We start from the raw sequence: 22812 nt of genomic DNA, 5'->3' as shown, positions 1-22812 counted from the left end.
GCCTGCACTGCCTCCTCAGCCAGGCACTGACAGGGATGAAAGAGGAGATTCCCAGTTTGCCACTTGGGACCCTGCTGGCTCCAGGACCGGGAGGATAATGTGAAGCAAGCAGGCTGCCCAAAGCGCATTCCTGAGCCCTATGGCATGGGTTCCTCCTCCTGGTGTTAGCCAGCATCTTATCAGGCTCAGGAGAGGTGTGACAGCACTGGTTAGCAGCAGTTGTACATTCTGCCGGATCCATTTTATTGAGAGCAGTTTTAATTTCATATGGTACATATGTACTGGCAAACACTGCTAGCGATGCTTACAATGCTCTGGAGATTTTGCCGTGTGAGCAAACAGAAGCGAAATGACAATTAGATATTGTCTAACACTAGCAACAGCACAGCAGGTCCAGAACTTCATGTCAGTCAGAGAGAAACCTTGTTTACTGGAAGCCGGCCACGCATTGCTGTATAGATCTAGCCAAATCCCTGGCAGAACAGACCAGCTAGACCTGTTGCTCCCTGGTAAGTATAGAGGCTTCCCCGCAGTGCAATTCCTTGACAGTTTGTGGAGTGCAGCTGCAGGAAACCTCTTCCCATAGGTCTGTCGTGCCTGGTGGAAACAGATGGGGCTGAGCAGCATCTCTCCCGAGTGCCCCATCTGCCCCCAACCCTACTCAGAGCCACCCAGAGCTCTGGTCCCCTTATTCCTGCTTTCTGCTGGGAATCTGTTGCAAATAGAAGAGCCTCAGAGGAAGATCTTCAGTGATTCACAGAAAGCGGCGTCCTCTGCTGACGCCGCCCCACCTCACATGTCGTATCCTACATTCAACAGGAGTGGATGTTATGGGGAGTTTTGAGCTCTAGCAAAGAAAGATAACAAAATCCTAAATGCCAAGCCTTGCCATAATAGTGATGCTTTCATTACTCTCAAATAACATAGCAGGACATTTCAGTTCCAATAAGTGAGCAAACAGCAATAAAAAACACTGAATTTTGTCATTACACTTTTTCCTGAATTATTTGAAAACTCACTTGTTGGGCTACCAGCCCAGTTCTTGGGCTGGGGGAATAATCACCTATAGTATTTGTAAAATGAGAGTGGATTTTTATTACAAATTTAACTGTGTCTATACACATTCCTAGTCTAAAATATAGATTTCAATATGGCTGACTTGCCTGTTTTCAAATCAAAGAAGTATCTGAAAAAATATATATATGGTATTATTTTTTATTTTGTTCTGTATAACAGAATTCAGCAATTTAAATTTGCCAATCCTTCAGCCTTCTTATTTTCTATTTATGCTCCTCCATCAACACGTTGAATCCTGTGAAGCACTAGCTTTACCCTCCAATCACTGACCTGTAGCTTTAATTTTTCATTCCTCTTATATTTGATAAAAAATTACAGGGTAGTTGCATGTTCTTAGCTAACTGTTGAGTAATAAGCAGGTGGAATATGACTGTAAAAGAGCCACTGACAGAAGGAGGGAATTTATCCACTGTTCTTAGCATTGATAACTTTTCACTCCTGTTTTTTAATAAAATGTTCCTTAAACAGGCAAATTCTTGTGTGACTCATATGTGGAAAATACCATGGACTTAAATAATGCACAGCAATTACCTTCCCTCCTCCCCCCTTCGATTTTCTTCATGTCCTACATTTTGAGGAAACATTAAATGAAAAGCTGGTTGTTGAAAACGAGCATTATCATGGCATGTTGTTATACCATCACTTTGGAGATGACATTTTGACCATACCCGGGGCTCACAGCAGCGTTGTGGTGCCCATTCAGAAAATATTTGTGTGGGATGTGGCAGGATTGCAGCTCCTGTGCTGTGGCAGAGGTGTGAGATGTGGTGAGGGGCTGGAGGAAGCATGCAACCTCCTCCTCCTCCTCCTCAGGGCACCAGGTCTGCTCGGCTTCCCAGGGCTCTGTACCAGTCCAGCCCATCCATTTTTGGGGAACGTGGGAGGGCTGAAAATGCCTCCTCAACTTGCTCACACCCTGGGGTTCATCTGGCCTGCAAGCTGGCAGAAAGTAACCTTGACACTGAAAATCCCCCAAGAAATGTCTGTTTTTGTACTGTGCTGGCTCACAGTGTTGTGCCTGGGAGCCTTCATCCCTGGCTGCAGCCCCTACAGCTAGCGTGATGCTGAGGAATAATGTTATCTGCGATGGATGTTCCTTAAAATCAAGAACTGTGGCACAGAGCACTGCTGACACATTTATCTGACCTGGATATCATCACTCTGTTATTAGAATGAAATAGCATGACTGAGATTAACCTGCAAGTAGAGCTAACAACATGACGATTCATAATGATTCTTGCATTCCTTCAACAGAAAAAACTGCTTAGACAATCTAATGGATGAAGATGAGAAAGACAGGGCAAAGAGGTGAGCACTTCTTCTTTTATAACTCTGCTTAACTCGCGGTGAGCTTAATAGTGTTTGTTGCTGCAGAAGCTGTTTTATCCGTAATCAATTAATCAAAAAGAGCGAGGAAAAGAAAGCCAAGCGCAACTTGAAAAACTGCCATATCACAGATTCCTATTCCTGGCTACCCTGTAAGAGGAAAATAACTTAGCAATGTTTCCTGCAGAAATTGTCAAAAAAGCAGAGGCATTGATCGTTTTTTTCACAGTACTGCAGACCACGAGGATTGAAGAACCAACAACATACTCCTGCTGCTATAGCACATCATCCTAGCTCCCAGAGTGTATAAAATGTGTGTTGGTTTTAGCTGTTTTTTATAAGAAACATCTTGCAATAGACAAGTAACTTTAAAAATGTGGTTTTTTTGTATAATGTGTTGGTCACTTATTCAGCAATGCTTATCTAACAGTGATGGAAACACCCAGAAGTTACCTTCCTGACAGATAAAAACCTTTCAAAGTGCTGTGTCAGCCCGAAAGTGGCAGAAACATTTATTCACATCTCTTCTTCACTCCAGGATAAAGTCCCAGCTGATCCGTGGGCAGGAAATTGTTGTGAGCGCTTTGTGGGCAGGGGAAGGGTGTGCTTCAAGGCAGAAGAACCGTGGCAATCAAACGCTAATAACTGTCCAATCTGGCTGGCATCTGCAGTGTCACTAAAGCTGTTTGGAAGCATTTGTGGTTGTTGATTTTTTTTTCAATTTTATTTTTTTCTGGAAGCATTATCAATACTGCGGCCCACGGTTTAATTGCTTAAGAGGGAGCTGTCAGCTGCATGCATTTTTTCCCTTGGTTCCCCCTAATGAGAGTATTTCCAGTCCAGGCACAACAAGTTGATCCAGTTTCATCTCCTTTGATTCCTTCTCTGCTTCTTCCCTCCCTGCAGCTTTTTCTCACCAATATAGGTCAGCACACACCACTACCAAGCTCAACCACTCTCCTTTGCTCCTACCTCTAATTTGTGCATGCTACCGGGCCAATTGTGGCCGATAGAGAGTGCACGGGGCCCCAAGGAGTGTATGATACTGGTGCAGGCACCTGGGGTCAAGGAGGTGGTGAGCAGGAGGCAGCCAACCCCTGCCATCACTGCTTGGCACGCTTAAGTCCTGCCCGTTTTCAAGATATTAGCATTGTTGAGGAAAGAAGGTGCTAAATGAATACAGAGAGGACAAAAATAGGATAAGGCATATCCTCACGATCGGCAATTGTCATCACCATCTGGTGTGATTTTCATGCTGTTTGTTCGAGGACGGAATTTTTGTCATGCCCTGGGGCAGGTCTCCTCCAAGGTAGAATAAAAAAATTTATACCTTTTAGTATGTAAAAGGGAAATCACTTCCTTAGACCATAATTTAAGTACACTTTGGTATTTAGAAATAAATCTAAATTGGAAATTACATTTAAAATCATGAGAGGCTTCACCACAGTCTAAAGTTACTACAGTATACTAGAACCGCTAAGATTCATTTAAAAGCTACAATGTTTTCTTCCAAAGCTTTAAAGAAAGTCAAACGTGGGAGAAGCCACTGGCTGAACATGCTGCTGTTGTGCTCTGAAAACTGAGAGCTCTCATTTCGCCTGCACTGTAGGAGAAACAGCATCTTTGTTTTATTCTATTCAGCATGAGGAACAGGTCCCTCTAAGTGGAAAAGATAAGAGGGTGCAAAAAAAAAAAAAAAAAAAAAAAAAAAAAAGCAAGGAAAATTGCTCTCTTCTTCAATTTCTTGAGTAAAAAGTAGGTGAGACTGGAATTTCCTCGACGTAACTCGCTGAGGGTGGATCCAGGCCAGGAGCTGGGTGTCTCAAGTGAGAAGTGTGAGTAGCTCCCCCCATTTGCTATCAGCTTAGATTTCTTAGGCACATACAATCTGTACCATCCAGACATCCCGCCCATGCTGAGAAGAGTGGCCATCCTCCCTCGAGGACATGCATCTGTACTCTCACCTCTGGGCCAAGTGTTTCTTATTTGGCTGAGCTGCACAGCTCTTCCTTCAGGATACCGGTTATTTTGAGCTCTGCTCTGACTCCCTAAGGCACTACCTAACCTCATTCCAAACACTAAAATGTGGATACAGTGGCACCAAATTTGGCAACATTGAGGACCTCTTCAAGATGTATAGAACATCTTTTCTATTCTATTCTATTCTATTCTATTCTATTCTATTCTATTCTATTCTATTCTATTCTATTCTATTCTATTCTATTCTATTCCTAATTATATAATGCACTGGACAGCAAAGAGGGATGTGAAATTTAATGTAAAGTCACATTTCATTGTAAATCAGCGCAGTGCAACAGCTACTGGTCAACAAGTATCAGCCTCTCTTTAAGACAATAAGCAGCAAGTATACAAGAATAAAAATGGCTATTGAGAACACGTTTTAAATTGGTGGTTTTGATCTTTCTGAATTCAAGCTGTCCTGCATTGCCTTTAGCTGTATTCACTAAAAATCCAGATTTTATTCATACCGTGTCTCCTTCTTCCCCTTGGATATGCCATACATTTTTTCGGAGTAGCGAAGAGGGAGGAGAACTGGGACAAACAGTATGGAATTAAGACACAAACTGTTTTGGCTTACTGTAAATGATATGCCCTAGCAGTGAAGTAAACAAGGCGAGGGAATAATCTTCCAAGGGAAGTGATGAAAACTGCATTATTTAAGACATTTACAACTGGACTGAACAAAAGCATTTACAACTGTTCAGGGATAGTTTAGATGACCTAATTGTGGTTTTTTTCTCTTTTTTAGATTTAACTGTGATCATCGATTCAGATCTTGGTAGAGTTATTTCCACTAGAGCAGGTTTTTTATTTCCTTTGTGAATAAAAAGTCAAGTGTTAAAAATAGATACTTTATATTTCTGTCAAGGCATCTTTATATTTTGGCAAAGCAACCCTTTCCCTATAGATGGTTGGTGCTTTATTTTATTTTCAGGAGGATCAAGACCCTTTGAGCTTAAAATGAACTGAGGATTGAATTATGAGGAAGCAAAATGTTGATGTTCTTTAAGTCCCCTTGAACTGTACAGAAATAGGATAAGGATGGAGCTTTTCACATCTTGTTCTGACAGCCTTTTGCGCTGTAATAAGAGCAGGCTGGAATCAGTCAGGCAGCATCCACCCAATCTCTTGTGTTCCATGCTGTAAAATAATCAAGCATTGGCTTCTATCCAGTGCATCTCCAAGTGTGTTCAGGGTTGAGAGCAAGACAAACAAAAATTACCCCTCTGTCAGTAGTAACATCCAGAAGCCTCTGCAGTGATTTCTCTGCTGAAAATGTTTATTGCCATACTGGTCCTCAGGGGGACGTAAATGCCGGGCTAAATTCTGCTCTGATTTTCACCAGCATGTGTGCAGAGCTCCTTACAAGGTATAGCAGATTTAACTGGGACCGAGACACTCAGAAGGAGAACTGACCTCTTGGCTTTCCTGCCTACATGTAACCAGATTTTTAGATCTTTATGTAACTAGCAAAGCAAATATTGTCTGCTTGAGGACCTTTCAGAAGAACAAACAAACCTTCTGGGTCGTATTTATTTCTATTTTCACATGGCTACAGAAGTCCAGGAGATACCCTCCACACAGAGGGATCGTTGTATTCGTAGGGACCATTCAGAAACCTTCCCTCGTGTATAGCTTGATATGCATGTATATTTAAAAAGAAAAAATAAAAAGAAATAATAATTAAAAAGTGCATAAGCTGAAAAGATGACCAACAGCTTAATGATAATATTTTGAAGGTGCCAAAACACCCCAGATGAAGTCAGGTCCTTTCTTTCTATGAGCTCTTGAAATACAGCAGCAGAAGTAGGCTTTCTCAGAGGAGTCAGCAACCAAAGCAGTCAGGACTGGCAGAGAAAGCTGCAGAGCCCCCATTTTACACCTGAGGAGTTGGGCCACCATGACCGTAAGCAATTTGCCCAGTGCCATGCAGACATTATGGGCAAGGGGACCCCTGCTAGCACTTCAGAGCCCCCAGGTCTGGGGACACATCCTTGCCCTCACGACCTTGGAGACTGAACTAGGTGGCACATGAACCAGATGGCAGCTGCTAAGGTCCTTGATCTGAATGACTAGGAGGCAACAGCCCCATGGCTCTCCATATGCCAACTTAGAGGTAACCAGAGGACCTGTGCAAAGCAGGCAGGTTGTCCTAGCTGGACCCCATTCCAGTGCAGTGGCTGAGCTGAAGGACTGGGGTCTCTCTCTCCTCTTAAAACTCCACAGATGGCTATGCCCCATAGTTTAATCAGTCCCCACTCTTCTTTATGAATGGTTTGCCCAACTGATAGTGTTGGAGAAGCCCCGTTTCCTCTTGTTTTGTGTGGACTTTCAAGATGCTGTGTGTGCCTAGGAGACAGACAGAGCTCCTTCACCCGCAGGCCTAATGCTGACCTGATAGGCTTGTCCAAACAGCACCCAGAAGAAGCACAGAAGGGTGAGCATCTCCCTGATGGGCTCTAAAAGGGGTATAGAGACAAGAGCAGGAGGTGAGAATCGTTGCCTCCTACTTGTCTCTACAGCTTTGCTAAAGGCCAGCACAGATCTTCACATGGTGAGGCACGCAGCAAGCTAATTTCCATGTGTATACATTGCAAAAAGGACATGCATGAGGATTTTTCTTCTCTCTCTGCTCATCTTTTTTTTTTTTTTTCCCCTGTCTACAGGGCTTCGCGTAACAAGTCTGAGAAGAAGAGGCGTGATCAGTTCAATGTTCTCATCAAAGAGCTCAGCTCCATGCTTCCAGGCAACACCCGCAAAATGGACAAAACTACTGTGCTGGAAAAAGTCATTGGCTTTCTGCAGAAACACAATGGTAAGAGTTACTGCAGCTCGTCACGCGCTTGCCAAACGGCATTACAACATTGTTTCCTTCAGTGATTATCAAAATGGCTCAAGGGGCCTAGAAGTGCCAATGTAAGGTATATTTTTTTCTATCTCATAGCTTCTAAAAAGATAATTTGCAGGCACAGTGCTGCCCAAATCCATCTCTTCAGCTGCTCGTTAGTTGAGAATGGCTCTCAACCTGCTAGGGGAGGAGACAAACGTCAGGAACTGAGGCAGCATATGTGAAGAAGAGAGATGCTTTGAGCAAGAGGGATCTGGGGCCAGAGGGGAGATTCCCTTCCTTGAAAATGGCCATATTGAACAAAACAAAGCATTCACCCCAACTTCTCTAGAGAAAAGTGCCAGGAAGCAATCTGACCAGCCTCCTGCTCCTCAGTGGGCTGTTTGTGACTCAATTTCCACAGAGAGCAGAAGATTCAGGCCACAAAAGCCCCATTTTTTTTGAAGTTGGTGTTGGCACATTGCATCCATAGGTAGCTGACATGCTTTACCTGGCTTGCCCAAGCAGAAAGCTATTGCACATTTGCTCAGTGTGCAGTTGCAATGGTCAAGTTTGGCCTTGGAAAACCAGGAGCTTATTTTAAAATGCACACAGCGGTGACAGTGAAGTGTCTTAGAAAGTGCCCTCACCGCAAAGGACATTTCCGGCCCTGCTGCTCTAGTCCCTTTGTTTTAGTTTCCAGTCAGTATGAGAAGCACACGCAGCAGGTTTCCTGATGCATGGACATCCTCCAGCAGCAAAAAAATAAATAATAATAATAATAAAAAAAAAAATAAACAGCTGAAGTGCTTCTTCCCTATAAATCAGAGCACTGGTTTAAAATGGGGCCCTCTTGCTCTGCTCCCTTGAGGAAGAGGATGAAGCTTCAACCAGTGACTATGGGGAATGTTCCTGGCCCCTCAAAGAAGAGAAGGTTCTTGTCAGCGTCAGCTGGCTTGCCTTTGCTCATCAGCCTCTCCCACCCTGGAGATGCTCTGGGGGAAATGGAAAAGAACATAAAAACTCATGTATCATGACTCCCAACATAATGGAGTCGCAAATGTCAAACTTACTGAGGAAATAATTATAGTGATTCTGTTGTTAGAGCAAAGTTTCTCTCTAAATGATTTTATTTTTGCCATAGACTAGGTGATTTTATAGGGGAGGGCATGACTAGGACATCTCAAAGTTTGATAATTGTATATACCTATTAAAAAGTGACAGTAATAACATATCTTTTTTTTTTTTTAGCTGCCCAGGGCAGAGTAAAGGAAAATGTGAATATGTTCAATTATAAGAGCCAGGCAAAGAACAATCTCACAGGGCTTGAAACATTGTAGACAAGTGCAGCTGATAGCCCAAATAATTTACGCCAAAAGGCACTTCATTTCTAAAACAACTAGGTAAAAGAAATCTAACAGTCACAACTCCTGCCACAGCAACTGGGTCAAACTACAACTGGTTTTGTGCACTTGCTAAAAACAGTAAATGTTGTCTATTTTTAAACTAGATTAGTAGTCACACAATATAATACAAAGCATCACAGTTTAAAGTTGATTATCTGCAGCATAGTTTGGATCTGGTTTATTCAATCATATTTCCCTTTCACTTAGTAGGCTAAACCAAGATTTTAGTTATAACAGAGGAATGGGTCAATTTTTAGATTTTGTTTTGTTTTGTAAACAGTCTCTTTCTTCATAATCCACAGAATCTCCCAAATCTCCAGTAATTCTTCCAGCAGTTGATGTTTTGTGTGTATCAGCTTTTCCGAGCTATGGCCCTGCCGAAAGCAGCCTCTATTTTGAGACTACATAATAAAAATCTGACTGGGGCTGATGGCTCTTTTTCCTTCGCCTGGTTTTGAAATCTCCCTGTAAGACCATCCCAGCAGTGCCGAGCTGCTGTGCTACCCGTGACAGCCCCCAGCAGTGCAGAAAGCGAGCTGAACAAGCTGCGTCTCCACTCAGAAAGCTCAGACGAAGGCTTTCGTTTATTTCTAGGAGATGACATGCACAGGCATAAATTTACCGTCTTTAATATCATTGAGCCACTTTCGTTTCTCCGGCCAGTTTGCCTGTGTGCTCAGAATAGGGAGCATTGGTTATTACACGCTCTGTAAGTGTTAATCAATAGGATTAATTAGCAGGCGGCACTGAAAGGAGAAGACAGGCTGCTCTCAGCATCCCTTCCCTACAGTGCTGAATGAGGAAGCACTTTTAGAGAAGCAGAGTGAGCAGTGAATAAAACCTGTGCCAACCTCCCTAAATTATAAGATCTGCCCCCATAACATCGTCTGACAAGTCTGGTAATGCCTTGCTCGGGTAAAGCTAACACAAGTCACCGTGTTTTGGAGGAAACGGCTTGCCACAGTACACCCAGCTCTCCCTGGTATGGTGCCAGTTTCACTGCAAACACATGATGTGTCACGCCAGCGTGCCCACACTCCTCCATGGAAAGCTCTCAGGCTCCAGGTGTCCACTGGCTGCTGCTGGCCAGGCTTGGCCAACAGCTGGGTCATCCTCATGGGCATCCTCCGTGAGCTCATGGAGGACACAGAGGATGCCCATGAGGGCATGAGTACAGGAGACCCCCATCAGACGGGATTTGGGATGAGACACTGCTGATCCATCCCTTCTCCATGCACCATGCAAGGCTGGTGCCAACATCCAGGTATCGCTTGTGTTTTGGAGAATGGAAAAATTCATTTGCTGTATGGGGTTATGAAGCTCTGGGGTTTCTCTGAAAGAGGTTACCTGCTGCTTCTCATTTGGTACAGTAGCTGCAGGCTGAACTCTAGCTCTCTGGCATCCTAATCTGGAAAAATCAAATTGTAAATACCAATTTGGCATATGCCGATCCTTGTCTTAATTTTCATTTTCTGCAAACAGTTTTGATCTTTTCTGCAAACTGTTTTTTGATCTTTTGATCAATCCCTAAATAATGCTGATAGAGGCCAATGGCTAGGTGAGTACAAGCTCCCACAGAAGTCAGTTCAAGCTGAGTTGAATAAAAACAGAGGAAAAAGCTCCAGATTTGGGCCCAGCTTAGACAGTCATTATTCTCTCACTCTGTATGCAAAACCCGTGCTCGAAAACTACAATTTTTGAATATAGAGGAGATTTCTATCTTTTCAGCAATTTACATATAGTCTTGCAAGATACAATTTTCTTTGATTTTTTTTTTTTTTTTTAAATGAAGTGTTTTATTTGTCTAGAAGTCTCTGCACAGACGGAGATTTCTGAAATTCAGCAGGACTGGAAGCCTTCATTCCTCAGCAACGAAGAATTCACCCAGCTGATGTTGGAGGTGAGCATGCGTGTAGCTTCACTAATTTTTTCAAGCCATTGTGGAACAAAGCGTGGTTGGCAGTTCCAAGAAGGCAAGCTTCAGTTATCAGTGTTTGACCATCAGGCAAAGCCAGGGGTTGGAGTTGGTGTGTGATGTTGGTTTTCACCCTGGTACCAGCAGCGCCATTGCACCGTGCTGCTGCGGCCTGCAGAGGTGCAGACAGGGCTCCAAGAAATGCAATCCAGAAAGGGGATTCAAAGCACACTTTACATTTTGTTCTTTACAACTAGAGGTGAGGGAAAGGGCAGGCAGCAGTTTTTCCCCTGTTCTCGTAATGCATTATTATTGCCTAATATTTATGCAAGAGTAGCACCTAAAAAGCAGCGGTGTCACGTCCCTTTAGTGCTAGGTGCTGTACAACCAGATAAAAACTGACAGCTCCTGCTGGCTTGATGCGGTTAATACTACCACTGTAATGAATTTCCAGGCCCTTATCAAACACTTTTTATTCTAATAGGGAGCAGGGTTATTTTGCAATGATAGGTTTTAAATTATCTTTAAATTACACCATAGGTGCTTTTAACACTAGCTGTGATTTGAAGGGAGGTGACTCAATGGCGTTTATGCACGTTCGAGATGAAATGCAAATGAGCTGCTAAAATGTGTTTTTCGCTCCTGGTAACAGCCAGAACCTTTTTCTACAATGATCATCTCCCATCCAAACCAGGCAGAGGTTGCCGAGCCCCCTTCCTCAGCCTTTGCATTTGGTGGTGATGAGACCCACAGGTTCAGGGCTGAGGGATTGCTCACGCTGCAACCACAACTGCTGACTCCCATTTCAGTGCACGGGAACCTGATATACATCACTCCTTCAGTTTGCATTAAAACATCTCCCCCAGAAAGCAAGACACTAGCAGATGTCTTGACTCTTGATTGCATTTGTATCAGCCACACAGTTTTAGAGTAAAACTCTTGCTTTTGGTTTTCTAGCTTATAAGCCACCTTCTTACAACTGTGATTTTCCATGCCCTTCATGATAACATTGGGTATTGGGATGTCCTGTTGAGCCAGCTGTTCATTATTTGCTTCTTTTTGCCCTTCCTCTAATCTTATTTTATTAGCAGTTGGACAAGACTGCTTGAAGTTTTTCCTGTTCTGTTATTAAAAACGGGAAGGATTTTTTCAAGCGTTAATTCAAAAGAATCAAAGCATATATAACCACAGTAATAATACAGCAGCTTTCCAGAAAACAGTGTTTTCTTCCTTCATGAAAAGGCTGTCATCAGGTCGTATAGGAGTGGGCACTAGGATCTGTTTGTCCATCTACAACTGTTGCAGTAGTGAAATCGCTGATGAGAGATCTGACGTCTTAGTGTTGGAAGGACTAGTTGCAAGTAAATAAAAATAAAATTATGTACGCATACATTAACTTGATTTTACCACAAAATTCTGATGTGAGTCACTTTGTATAATTTGCATTGGATGTGAAATAAAGACTTGATTTAAAAAAGAAAAAAAAAAAAAGGAAAAAAAAAAGGAAAAGAAAGAAAGAAAAACCTTCACCATAGTAACATGCACAATCCAGCTGCCTTGTGAAACCACTGCTCTCTTCTATGGGTTAACAGCTATCATGCTTTTCAGAAAACAGCTTGAATATACTATACTAAAGGAAAAAAAAAAAAAAAACATATCCTGTGCACTTAGATTAACAAAATAAAACTAACTATAGCAGCTGGAGGGTTTTCAGAGATGCTAAACACACACTCTTCTGCTGGGGTATAAGTTATTGACCTGCTTTTCAAAGGATTGTAGCACCAGCAGATTCCCATTGACTTAAATAGTTGTGGGTGCTCAGCATTCTCTGGGAAAATGAACATATGTTTGTGTCTTTATTCAAGGCTTTGTGCTTTCCTTTTTTTACGAAACAATTAACATTTCTAGTGTTCTCCGAATTCCTTCCCTTATTGAAGTCAGTGGGGGGGCAAGATGCTCTATGGCTTGGCTAGAAGGATCAACTTGGGGCCCTGCTTGGAGGGATGCCTGGATTCACAGGCAGGTTTTGTAACTTCATGCCACCCCAGCCAGGCAATACACCTGTCTTAGGAACAGGTATTTCCTCTGGAGCATAACCAAACCCTCTTCTGCTTCAATCATGCTTATGGTGCTTGTACTGCTCAGCTGTGGCAGTCAACACCAACCCCAGGGCCACCAGTAAACCAACAGAAAGGAAACGGGCCTGCTCCACCTGAAGGCACCAGGATCTTCACCTGTGATTCCTTAAGTGCAACGGGAAGGTTTTGGTATCATCTCTGAACACCTAATATTGCCTTTGATTTTTTATTATTATTTTTTTTTTTGGGGGGGGGGGGGGGAGTGTGATTCTGCTCAGAGTAGGTGAGATGTAGCTCAAGATCTGGAAATCTACCTAGATTTAACTTTGAACAAGGTTTAGCTCAAATCCTTGCGGCTCAGAATAAAGAAGAAACTAATTTTGAAGTGAAAGCACTGCCGTGCAGAGTGCTGTCACTCACTGCAGTCCTGGGCGTGAGAGCGCTTACCGCAAGGTGGGACCTAAGCAAGGAAGAAGCTCTGCAGAAGGGGGAATTTCTCTTTGAATGAGTAATCCAATACCATGACCTTTAAAATAAATCACTCAATTAAAAGGCAGGCTAAGGATTATTTGATCATTTGCATTGCTTTTACTTACATGAAAGCCCAGCCATACACAACGTTACATTAATACAAACTGAGATTTATGGGTTTTGCAGAGAACTACCATTTTGAGATAGGGCTGCATCCTTTCATCGTCCTTTGATATTTACACAGAGCTCAAATGTTCATTTTAATAACTTCCAAGGGATCCAGTCTTAGTCATTTTGCATTATTAAAATGTGTGATTAATTTAAAAACTGAGACATGAAATGTTCCTGTGAGCCCTTTGTTGCTTCAATAGTAGGTTTTACTAGACTACAAAGAACGTTGTAAAAGTTAAATCAGACTGTAAAATCAGAGAATTACTGTTCTGCAACTTGAGATAACATTCCTCCGACTCAATAACCACACGGCGCTGAAGTAAAACAGGTTTGATCAACATGCGGCGAGACACACTGTTTACACCCCTCTTTCCTCCTAAAGCACTCTCCGCTTGTACGTTTTCCTTAGGCATTAGATGGCTTCATCATCGCAGTAACCACAGGTGGGAGCATCATCTACGTGTCTGACAGCATTACTCCTCTTCTAGGGCACTTGCCGGTGAGTAACTACAGCATAAGCTTTCCTACTAAAAACCATGGGATCGGGCCCTGCAGTTTTTAGAAACGGACACACACAAAAAAAGTGGGGGCTGGGATGGGAAGGATGTTTTCCTGCAAATCCGGAGAGGGTTTTTTTGTCCCTGCGTTATGCCGGTCGCCGCTGTTGATCAGCTCTGCTCCCTTTCAGTATGATTCATGCACTTCAGGTTTTTGTTGCTATGAGGCACTTGGGTCTGAATGGAAAAAGCTCTGCGGGAATACTCTGGCCAGGGGAGGGACGGGGTGACCTGGCTGATCTTTTTCCATCTCTGATTTCTAAGCTAGTGAGAACAGCACCAGTGCCTCTGGCAGCCTGGCGAGGAGCGTGGTAAGGGCTTTATTCTGCTCCAGGGAGGCAGAGGACAAAACCCCGCTGAATTCAGAGGGGTGGGAGTTAGCTGGTGGCTGCTGCTCATTGAGGCTGCTCCCCCAGCTACCTTGGGTTTCCCCAGGTGAGCACACCCTGCTCCCAGGTGATGCTTCATGCTGGGATCAGGCACACGCAGCTGCTTTATCTGTGGGTCTTGCTCTTGGATACGCTCCTGTGTCTGCTGGGCTGGGCTGCAGGAGCAGCACAGAGGGACTGCTCTGGACCCTGCTCCTGTTGCTAAGGCTGCTCTAGGAGAAATGGCACAGTAATTAAGGATTAATGCAAACGCTCATTTTTTAGTAGCTTGGTCTCAAATAAATGCATGCCCAGGAGAAAAAAATAGCTGCCAAATCATTATTGCACCACCCCCATCCCATGTTCTTAGGAAAATTACAATTATTTTTCTCTCATTTACTTTTTCACCAAATACGTGCTATGTTTTCCACCCAGCCAAATGTATTTCACACACGCTACCTTGCTGTAATACGAACAAAAATTATTTTCTTCTGAGGCGAAAGGAACTTGATGAAAGGCGGCAGCTCCCGGTAAATGCAAGAATATTGCTATGCAACAACAGATTGAACTGAATCTATCTATTTCAGTTTTCTTTAATCCTCAACAGTTGAGAAGCCCAGTGGTTGACTATTTTCTGACATTTGTCTTCACTTCAAAGGCAGAGAGAGCCCTGTCCTGCATGCAAACTGCTGTGTTTTCATGTGCTTTCTGATTTCCATGGAATTTCTTTGGTTTGGCTTGTGTTTATTTTCATGGTTTGGGTGTTTCATGCTTCCTTCCAAATATTGATCTTAGTGGACATGGTAGATCTGCTCAGGAAATGACTGCTCTTCAGGAGGGTCACTCAGGCCCTGTCCCTAAAACTGCAAGGTTACCTCTGTAATTGCTTCCATCACCTGGCTAAATATGGATGGATTCAGGTCCATAATTCCTGAGTTGAACCATCAAAAACTAGACTGGTTTTCCCTCCCAGAACCATGCCTCATGTGGTAATCTTGCCCAGTATCCAGCCCAAAATGATGACAAGGATGAGCAGGATTATCTAGTCATGCTGAAGAAGAACACAGGGACCAGCCTGGAGGCAGAGGCAGGAGTCCCCACAGACCTGCTCAGAGCTAATGGAGAAATAATGGCCAAGCACTGCCCCACCAACTTGTGGAGTACGTTGTGCATCCCAGAGACAGCAACTGAGCAAGAAATGATGGCTTCTGCCTGCCCGAGGTGTGCAAATTGCTATGCCCATGGGCAGAGGCCCAACTGAGCGTGCGGTGAGATGCTCACCAGACATTTTAATCCTGTGCTGTCCTTTCTATGTGTCTTCTTAAGTTTTAAAACTGATCAGAGTGCTATCTGGAAAATTTTTATCACTTATTTTGTGTACCTCCAGGATCTATTTGGAAGCTAAATTCAGTCACTGCTTGAGAGACAAAATACCAATTCTTTCTCCTCTGTGGCTGCAGGGAAAAAAAAAAAAAAAAAGAGAGAGAGAGAAAGAAAGAAAAAAAAAAAAGATACTCTGCAAATCTGCTGCTTTGAGCCCTGAAAGGAAAGCATAACTGGGCAGAGCATGGAGCAGGGCTCTCTGAGGGCCCCTATCAAGAAATCTGATGTATTTTCTTTCATTAAAATCATGAAAGACTCTGGTGCTGAGAACAAATATATCCAATTCTCTTTAATACAGCTTCCCTAAGTTCCATGGAGCATTTTCAAACACCGGCTGCCTCCGTGGTAATTCTAAATAGTCTGTTATTACAAGATTTGGAGGCTACTCCTAGGGTCGGTTGATGTAAAGAGAGGTTTATCTCATGTGGTAAGACTGACTTTAGCTAAAGTAAAGTGAACTCCTGTAAATCCAGTCACAACTCATGGCATTTAGCAGTCAGATGACATGTTACACCCCCAAAAACAGGCAGATTTCTGTAGGGGGGTCCTCCCTCTTCCCTGCCCGGCTCAGTGAAACAATTAAACACAGGTGTCAGAGTGGCAACTTCCAACATACAGGAGGAGACAGCTTTCCCATGGGCATTGCCTGTCCATGGACTCAGCCAGAAGGTGCTGCATCTGCTCATGGACCAGGACAGTGGTGTCCATCTCACCCAGCTTTAGTCCCATAGCTGAGGGACCCCTGATGTTGATCAAGAAGGTGATAGTGCCAAGGCAGGAGTCCTGGCAGGGCTGAGCTCCTACCGAGGGCTCTTTCTCCCCGTTGGCTCCCTGGTGAATTTTTGGCAGCTGCTCTGCTACAGTGGGTGCTTTAGTTAATTGTCAAAAGTAGAGAAACCCAGTGCCTTATAGTGTACAAGAGTTTTGTACACTGTGCTGCTGTTACATAGGGTAGCAATGGGCATCATTGCAAGATATACAGATTGATATAGCAATACAAGAGGTCAAATCCCAGCACACAAGAGAACTATCTTGATTTTTTGGTTGCTGGGAAAGAATCCTGTCCCATTTGCAGTCTTCCCTGTCCTGTTGTGACCCTGTTACACAGTTACCCTGTGTGTTTTTTTCCTACAGCAAAATTATTCATCATATTTCCTCCTTGTCCACCTCCAAAAAAAACAGTGGATATCTGATGAAAGAGCCCCATTTTGGAGTATGGCTATTTTGTTCAAAGTACGGAGACATTTAAGCTGTGCATCAAATGATTACAGAGCTTGGGGCAGATTTATTGTGTATTCTTTTTGGAGCTGACCAGCATCCATTTACACAAAGGTGTTGTTTCTTTTCTGCCATAGCTATCAGGAATAAATTCTTGGAAGTTTCTGTTAGCAGGATCCACAGATTTGAAGGTACAGTGAGGATTCAAAGCTTAGCAGCATAAATATGCATTAATGTAGTTCATGTAACCACTTTACCCACAGTCACTGTAATTTATCATTTACCGGCTTTGCCTGTCTCACTCGGCAACGCTTTGTGCCTATGTCTGCCGGCGGGGCAAGAGCTGCCCATAGCAGAGGAATTAGATAAAATTACAAATTTTACCCCTCCAACTGATGCATTTCTGTCCATGGTGATCCAATGTTGTCCACCTCTCCTATCACCTGTTTGCCATGACACCAGATGGCTGCACTTTGGGTTTGGTGCAGAATTAACTCTGATTAGCTTGCCTGATATTTCCTACAGCCCCAGTGAGACTGTAGAATATTTACTTCCTTCTTTATGTTTGATGTGTCAATATATTATTGATTGGCATATTGATCCAAGAATATTGTTGTATTCCTGAGCTGTATGAGCCCCAGAAATTGTTTTGTGCACAGCTCTACAGGAGTGCCTAACCTCTGCAGGGATAGAGTTGTGAAAGACATGAAGAAGTAGATCCCACTTTCCTACCCACAAATAATAATAAGAAGAATAATAAAATAAAAAAGTTGGCATTTTCCAACAGAAAAGATGCCCAAAAAAAAATAGAAAAAAAAAAAATTGGACATAGTACATGATGGAGGCAAATAGTATAAATGCCAGGACTTGCAAATTAGTGAAATCAATGAATAGATGGTGCTCCTGGCAGCAGATTGCTCTGATGGGTGGGCGGAATGAAAGCCTCCTGCAACTCCTACTGCACACAGAGTCGCAGGCCCCTATGGATATGATCTTAAACAGAAGAGACACTGTAAAACTTGGTCACAATATGGAAACAAAAGGCAGCGCAGAATCACAGCACCACAGAGGGGCTGAGGCTGTTGGGGCCCTCTGGAAGCCACCAGGCCCCAGCCCTGCTCCAGCAGGGCCACCCAGCGCAGGCTGCCCAGGCCCATCTCCAGGTGGCTTTTGGAGATCCCCAAGGAGGAGACCCCACAGCCTCTCTGGGCAGCCTGTGCCAGGGCTCCTCACCCGCACAGCACAGAAGTGCTCCTGGGGCTCAGGGAGAGCCTCCTGGGGGCCTGTTTGTGCCCAGTGACCCCTGTCCTAGCGCTGGGCACCTCTGAAAGTACAACCTCAGGTGACTGCCAAAGTGATGGTGAATGTGAGGAGCGGTCACAGCTCACACAGGGTGCAGAGGAGGCCCTGCATATGGCTGCAAGCAGGTCCTTCCAGTCCTCCTGCAGCTACTGCTGAGTGGATGGGAGATTAATTAACCCTCATGACACTTGTGTGAAGCTGGTGGATAAGCATCATTATCTCACATTTACAGGTAGAAAAGGATTGGGAAGGAAAAATTACTTTTCTGATACTGTGCCATAAGCCTTGAACTGCACTCAGCACAGCAGTTTCTCTTCAGGTGCTCTTTCTTCATGTGTCCACAATTACATGGACAATGTAAAATATTTTGTATGAATATAACGTTGATACATATATGTAAAACTGAATCACACACAGTATCAATTGGATGCATATTAAGATATGTACAAAAGTAATGAAAATTATTTTCAAGCATTCTTCACAAAGGGGATATTCAAGTAATGAGCATATGTAATAAATCCTTGCAGTTGAATAAATTAATATATTATTGCATCAAGGTCAGGGTACAAACTGTCACACTGATTTTCCAAGTATACTCACCACATCTCCCCAATCTAAATAGGAAATCCACACAGAACAGCAGGCTTGAGTGGAAAGCAGAGGGAAACCGAAGTGTAATCTTAAGTAAATACATAAATAAATGATGATGATTAATAACTTGCCAGTCTCATACAGAGCTAACACATTTTCAGCATGAACATACAGTCTGAAAGCAGCTGCTCTGATGACACACGAAGCTGTGTCAGTATGCCAGCTCAGCCCGAGGTAGTCTCCAGTGAGATAAATGTGAGTTAATGCCATTAGAGGGTTACTTTATCTCAAAACTTCCTTTCAGATATGCTTCTCTAGCATTAGGTTTGTCACTGTGCTGAATACAGGGAGACTTTTTTTCTTGGTAACCCGGTGACAGACTCGTGTTCATCATGGGCTGGTCATGGCCTTTTGCACAGACTATTCTCCTCTTTCTGTTCCCAAATCTCACTACCAGCGGCATAGCTCCCTCCTAGATGTTGGAAGCATTTCAGGTTCCTACCGGGTGGCTGTGAGGCAGGAGGCACCTGGGCATTCAGCCCACAGCTGGCCAGAGGCCTCATGCTGATGGCACCATGAACTTCCCATACCAGGCAAATTGCACTGCTGAAAAGCAATGTCTGGTGCAGGACATCACCTTCTCTCTGCTCCCAACTGGCTGCCCTGCCATCTAGGATGCAGAAAGGGGAGAGAAAGGGCTGCTGCCCCAGGCTGCAACCAAAGCATCCTGCATCCAAGGGCATCCTGCATCTCCAAGGGCATCATGCTGGCAGGAAGGGTGGAGAGCCAGGCACCCATTTCCCAGCTCACTCCCAAGACCTGACATTGAATTGTACGGACATACCTCATGCACCTGATGGTCTGAGAAACCTTACAGGAGTGCCATGCTGAGAATTAAGTAGGGAACCAGGCCAAGGAGAAGTGGTTCCCTAAACACAGCAGTTCCCTTGTTCTAGACTTTGTCAGGTGGCCCTAGTCAGTGGACCTAATTTCATCAACCCTTGTTGGCCAACACAGGCTGTGTATCTGCTCTGTTTCATGCTGCTGTGGCCACACATAATCTCCCACAAAACCAGTGTCAGCCAAGGGAGGAAGGAGTTGATACACGATGTGAATGCTGCTGTGCTCTCTGTCGTGACATTTCTGTTTTTTCCTCAAGGTCTTTTTTTCTTTGCAGTGTGATGTCTTGGATCAAAATTTGTTAAACTTCCTCCCGGAACAAGAACATTCAGAAATTTATAAGATGTTATCTTCCTGTATGCTTATGACAGATTCTGCCTCATCGGATTACCTAAAAAGTAAGTTTTATTTTATCTTTCCCAGTAAATCAAAAAGCATGGGAAGGATACAACATTCCTCATAGAAGGAGGTTTTTTTATGTGACATTCAGTACAAAACTTACGTTTGTAGCATTTCAAATAGATCTTGCCACCTGAAATGACCCTTTGGTACTATTTTTAAATGAAACTGGTTGCATTTATTTTACTAGGCTAAGTCTACTTGCAGTTACGTTAATTATTAAATATTGTATCTTTTGAGACAGCAAAGGAAAATAGGTTATCCAATGGTAACTGGGAGTTTGCCTGAGACAAATCACATCTTAATTGATATTTCAGCCCATTAAAGTAAGATGCTGTTCAGAGATATGCTAATGTTGCATACCTTTGTTTTGCACTACAGTTGAAAAGTAGCTGTAAAATTGTTGTAATTCTTTTTCAAATTGAATTTTATTTTTCTTACAAATCCTTTTATTTGCCTCATCCTTATTCACTCTGGGAGGTAAGATGTAGGAAACCAGAGAACACACAAATATAAGATGTACAGCTGCTTAATCTACTGTATATATAAAACCTGCAGCTGATAGCTAATATGCCAAAGTTAATTTAATAGATATTTTGAGGTAATTAGGCATAGTTTTCCAACATGAGATGTAGAACAGCTGTGAGTCATGAAGAGCCTAAACAGAAAAAAAAAAAAAAAAAAAAAGCAGTAACTGAAGGATCCAGTTCTCTGCTTCAATACTCCAATGTTATGTCAGCATAACTCCTATGATGAAGACAGTGTAAGAGAACAAACCATGTAAATTAGCTGTGTGCAGACCTGTGCATAGCCCTGCACAACCCAGATCCATGCCGGGCACTCTTGCAGAGGTGCTGACCCTGCCATTTAATGTACCTTGGTGTATAGGGCTCTGGCTCTGCTTCCAGTTGCATGCCTGGGGTTGGAAGGCACTGTTTGTTGTGTTTAGCTTAAATAGTATATTTCTTCTTCTTCTTTTAACAATCCAGCTGACAATGAACTGGAGTTTTATTGTCATCTTCTGAGAGGAAGTTTGAACCCAAAGGAATTTCCAACATATGAATACATAAAATTTGTAGGAAACTTTCGGTCTTACAGCAATGGTAAGCTTTAATCGTTGTATAAATGTTATTTTAGCTATGTAAAATAAACTGTAAGTGTTGTTCCACTGAACAAGACAGGCTTGTAACCTGAAGGGCTATTTCTAATGTTAAGGGGTAAGTTTCACTTCCCATGGATCTAACAGCTGATTTGCAAAAGCTGGACGAGTAGCGGTGAAGGCTGAAATTGTGTTAGCTCTTATTGTCTGTGCCCTTTGCTTGCCAGCAGATGCCCCAGATGCTGGGTAAGTTCGCAAACACCACCAGGAGGCTTGGACTGTGTTTACTAACACCATGTGCTAAGATGGTACCTATTAGCTAAACAAGAATAGTGCCACCCTATCTAGTGGTTTATGACTTCCAGCCTGTGCCAGCATTGATAATCTACCGGGCCACCACAGCCCCACGCAGCCATTTCACATTCCTCTCCAGCACCACAGTGCCCAATACCCACAACAAAAGGAAAGAAATACACTCAGCACAGTCCTTAATGCAGCACAGTCGTTCTTAGGAAAGCATCTTTCAAGGGACGAGAAGCAGATTTTTACCTCGTGTGTTCCCTAACAAACAGATTGCTCCGTGGCTATTAGTGTCAGAGATGAAATATTCTTTTATTGCTTTCCCTTCTCCTGCCTGCCCAAGTTTGCTTTAGTTACTTGCCTGATTGAACTCCGGAGTGGCATTTCAAAAGTTGCTGGTATTGCTCCAAATAGGTCATCCTCAGCAAAAATTCCCCACCGTGCTTTCCAGAAACCGCACACCACACTGTGAAGAAATGTCCCTGTCCCCATTTAACTTTCTGGTCTTGATCCACGCGACTAGAATAGAAACCTACGTGCAGTATGGAGGCATGTATTTCTCGCTTGGTGCCATACGGTTTGAGGCTTTATTTGTATAAAAATGCAACCGCCTGTATGCTTTCTAGTTTGAATGAAGTGAAATGCGGCCGTGTGGCAGACGCACTCACCAAGCTGTTCTGTTTTCTAGAGCAGAAACCGGATTTCAGGTGCTGACTCATAAGGATACATTTCTACCAGGGGAATTTCTGATCCATTTTCTTCAAGGATTTTCAGCCTTTTATTTTTGCGTGACCTTAAAATTGCCCTCTTCCCCGTTAGGATTTCACATCCCAGCATTTGAATCAGTGGCTATTTCTCAGAAGAATGATAAAACTTACATTTTCGCTCTGTTGCTCCCGATATCTCCCCTAGTTTAATGCATACAAACTAAGTGGGAACATTGATTTTAGAAGACATCAAATCATTTTCCAAGGACCCCAGCTTATAGCTTTCAAATAAGACGTGTGCTTTCTACAATTTTTTGCTTTTTCTTTCGTGTGCCACTTTCCTGTAAATCTTCCATTTTATGTGATCTCTTTCAATTTCTTCCCGGCTTGCTGCAGCCAGACCCTTCGGTCAGTACCTTTGTGCATCCATTGCTCCCTTTTTACATTTATATGACATAAATGCCAGTTCCCCAGCCAGCCCCCTGCTGGATGTGAGGCCAGAGCTCCTGAGCCAGGCGGGTGAGAAAGGCAGCAGTGGTAAGGGTGGCAGGGAAGAGATGCATCAATCAGGGCAGTGTTCTTCCTATGTGTTGGCCCCTGCTTCTGCTTTTCAGAGGTGTTTGTGGAGGAAAGAGGCTAAACCCAAGAGAAGAAAAGAGTTAGCAGATCACACTGTGGAGGGAGAAAGACAGAAA

At 43.3% G+C, this 22812-nt stretch overlaps 1 protein-coding gene across 5 annotated transcripts in view; it reads left to right on the top strand.

Annotated features, from left to right (window-relative positions):
* The window catches only part of NPAS2 (neuronal PAS domain protein 2), a 99156-nt gene that overhangs the window by 45853 nt on the left and 30491 nt on the right, over positions 1 to 22812 (top strand). For 4 of the 5 annotated variants that reach the window (XM_082758960.1, XM_082758958.1, XM_082758962.1 and 1 more), the window contains 6 exons: positions 2332 to 2385; positions 7092 to 7240; positions 10467 to 10558; positions 13703 to 13792; positions 19890 to 20010; positions 21001 to 21114. In XM_082758960.1, coding sequence (XP_082615086.1) covers positions 2332 to 2385; positions 7092 to 7240; positions 10467 to 10558; positions 13703 to 13792; positions 19890 to 20010; positions 21001 to 21114 — 620 coding nt within the window. The remainder of the gene's footprint in view (positions 1 to 2331; positions 2386 to 7091; positions 7241 to 10466; positions 10559 to 13702; positions 13793 to 19889; positions 20011 to 21000; positions 21115 to 22812) is intronic. The other variant, XM_082758959.1, reaches the window with a different exon arrangement.

The sequence above is a fragment of the Aythya marila genome (assembly GCF_965140915.1).
Source record: "Aythya marila genome assembly, chromosome: 1".
Taxonomy (NCBI): Eukaryota; Metazoa; Chordata; class Aves; order Anseriformes; family Anatidae; genus Aythya; species Aythya marila.
Note: the sequence above shows the minus strand (reverse complement) of the source record. Positions and strands in the feature narration are given on the sequence as shown.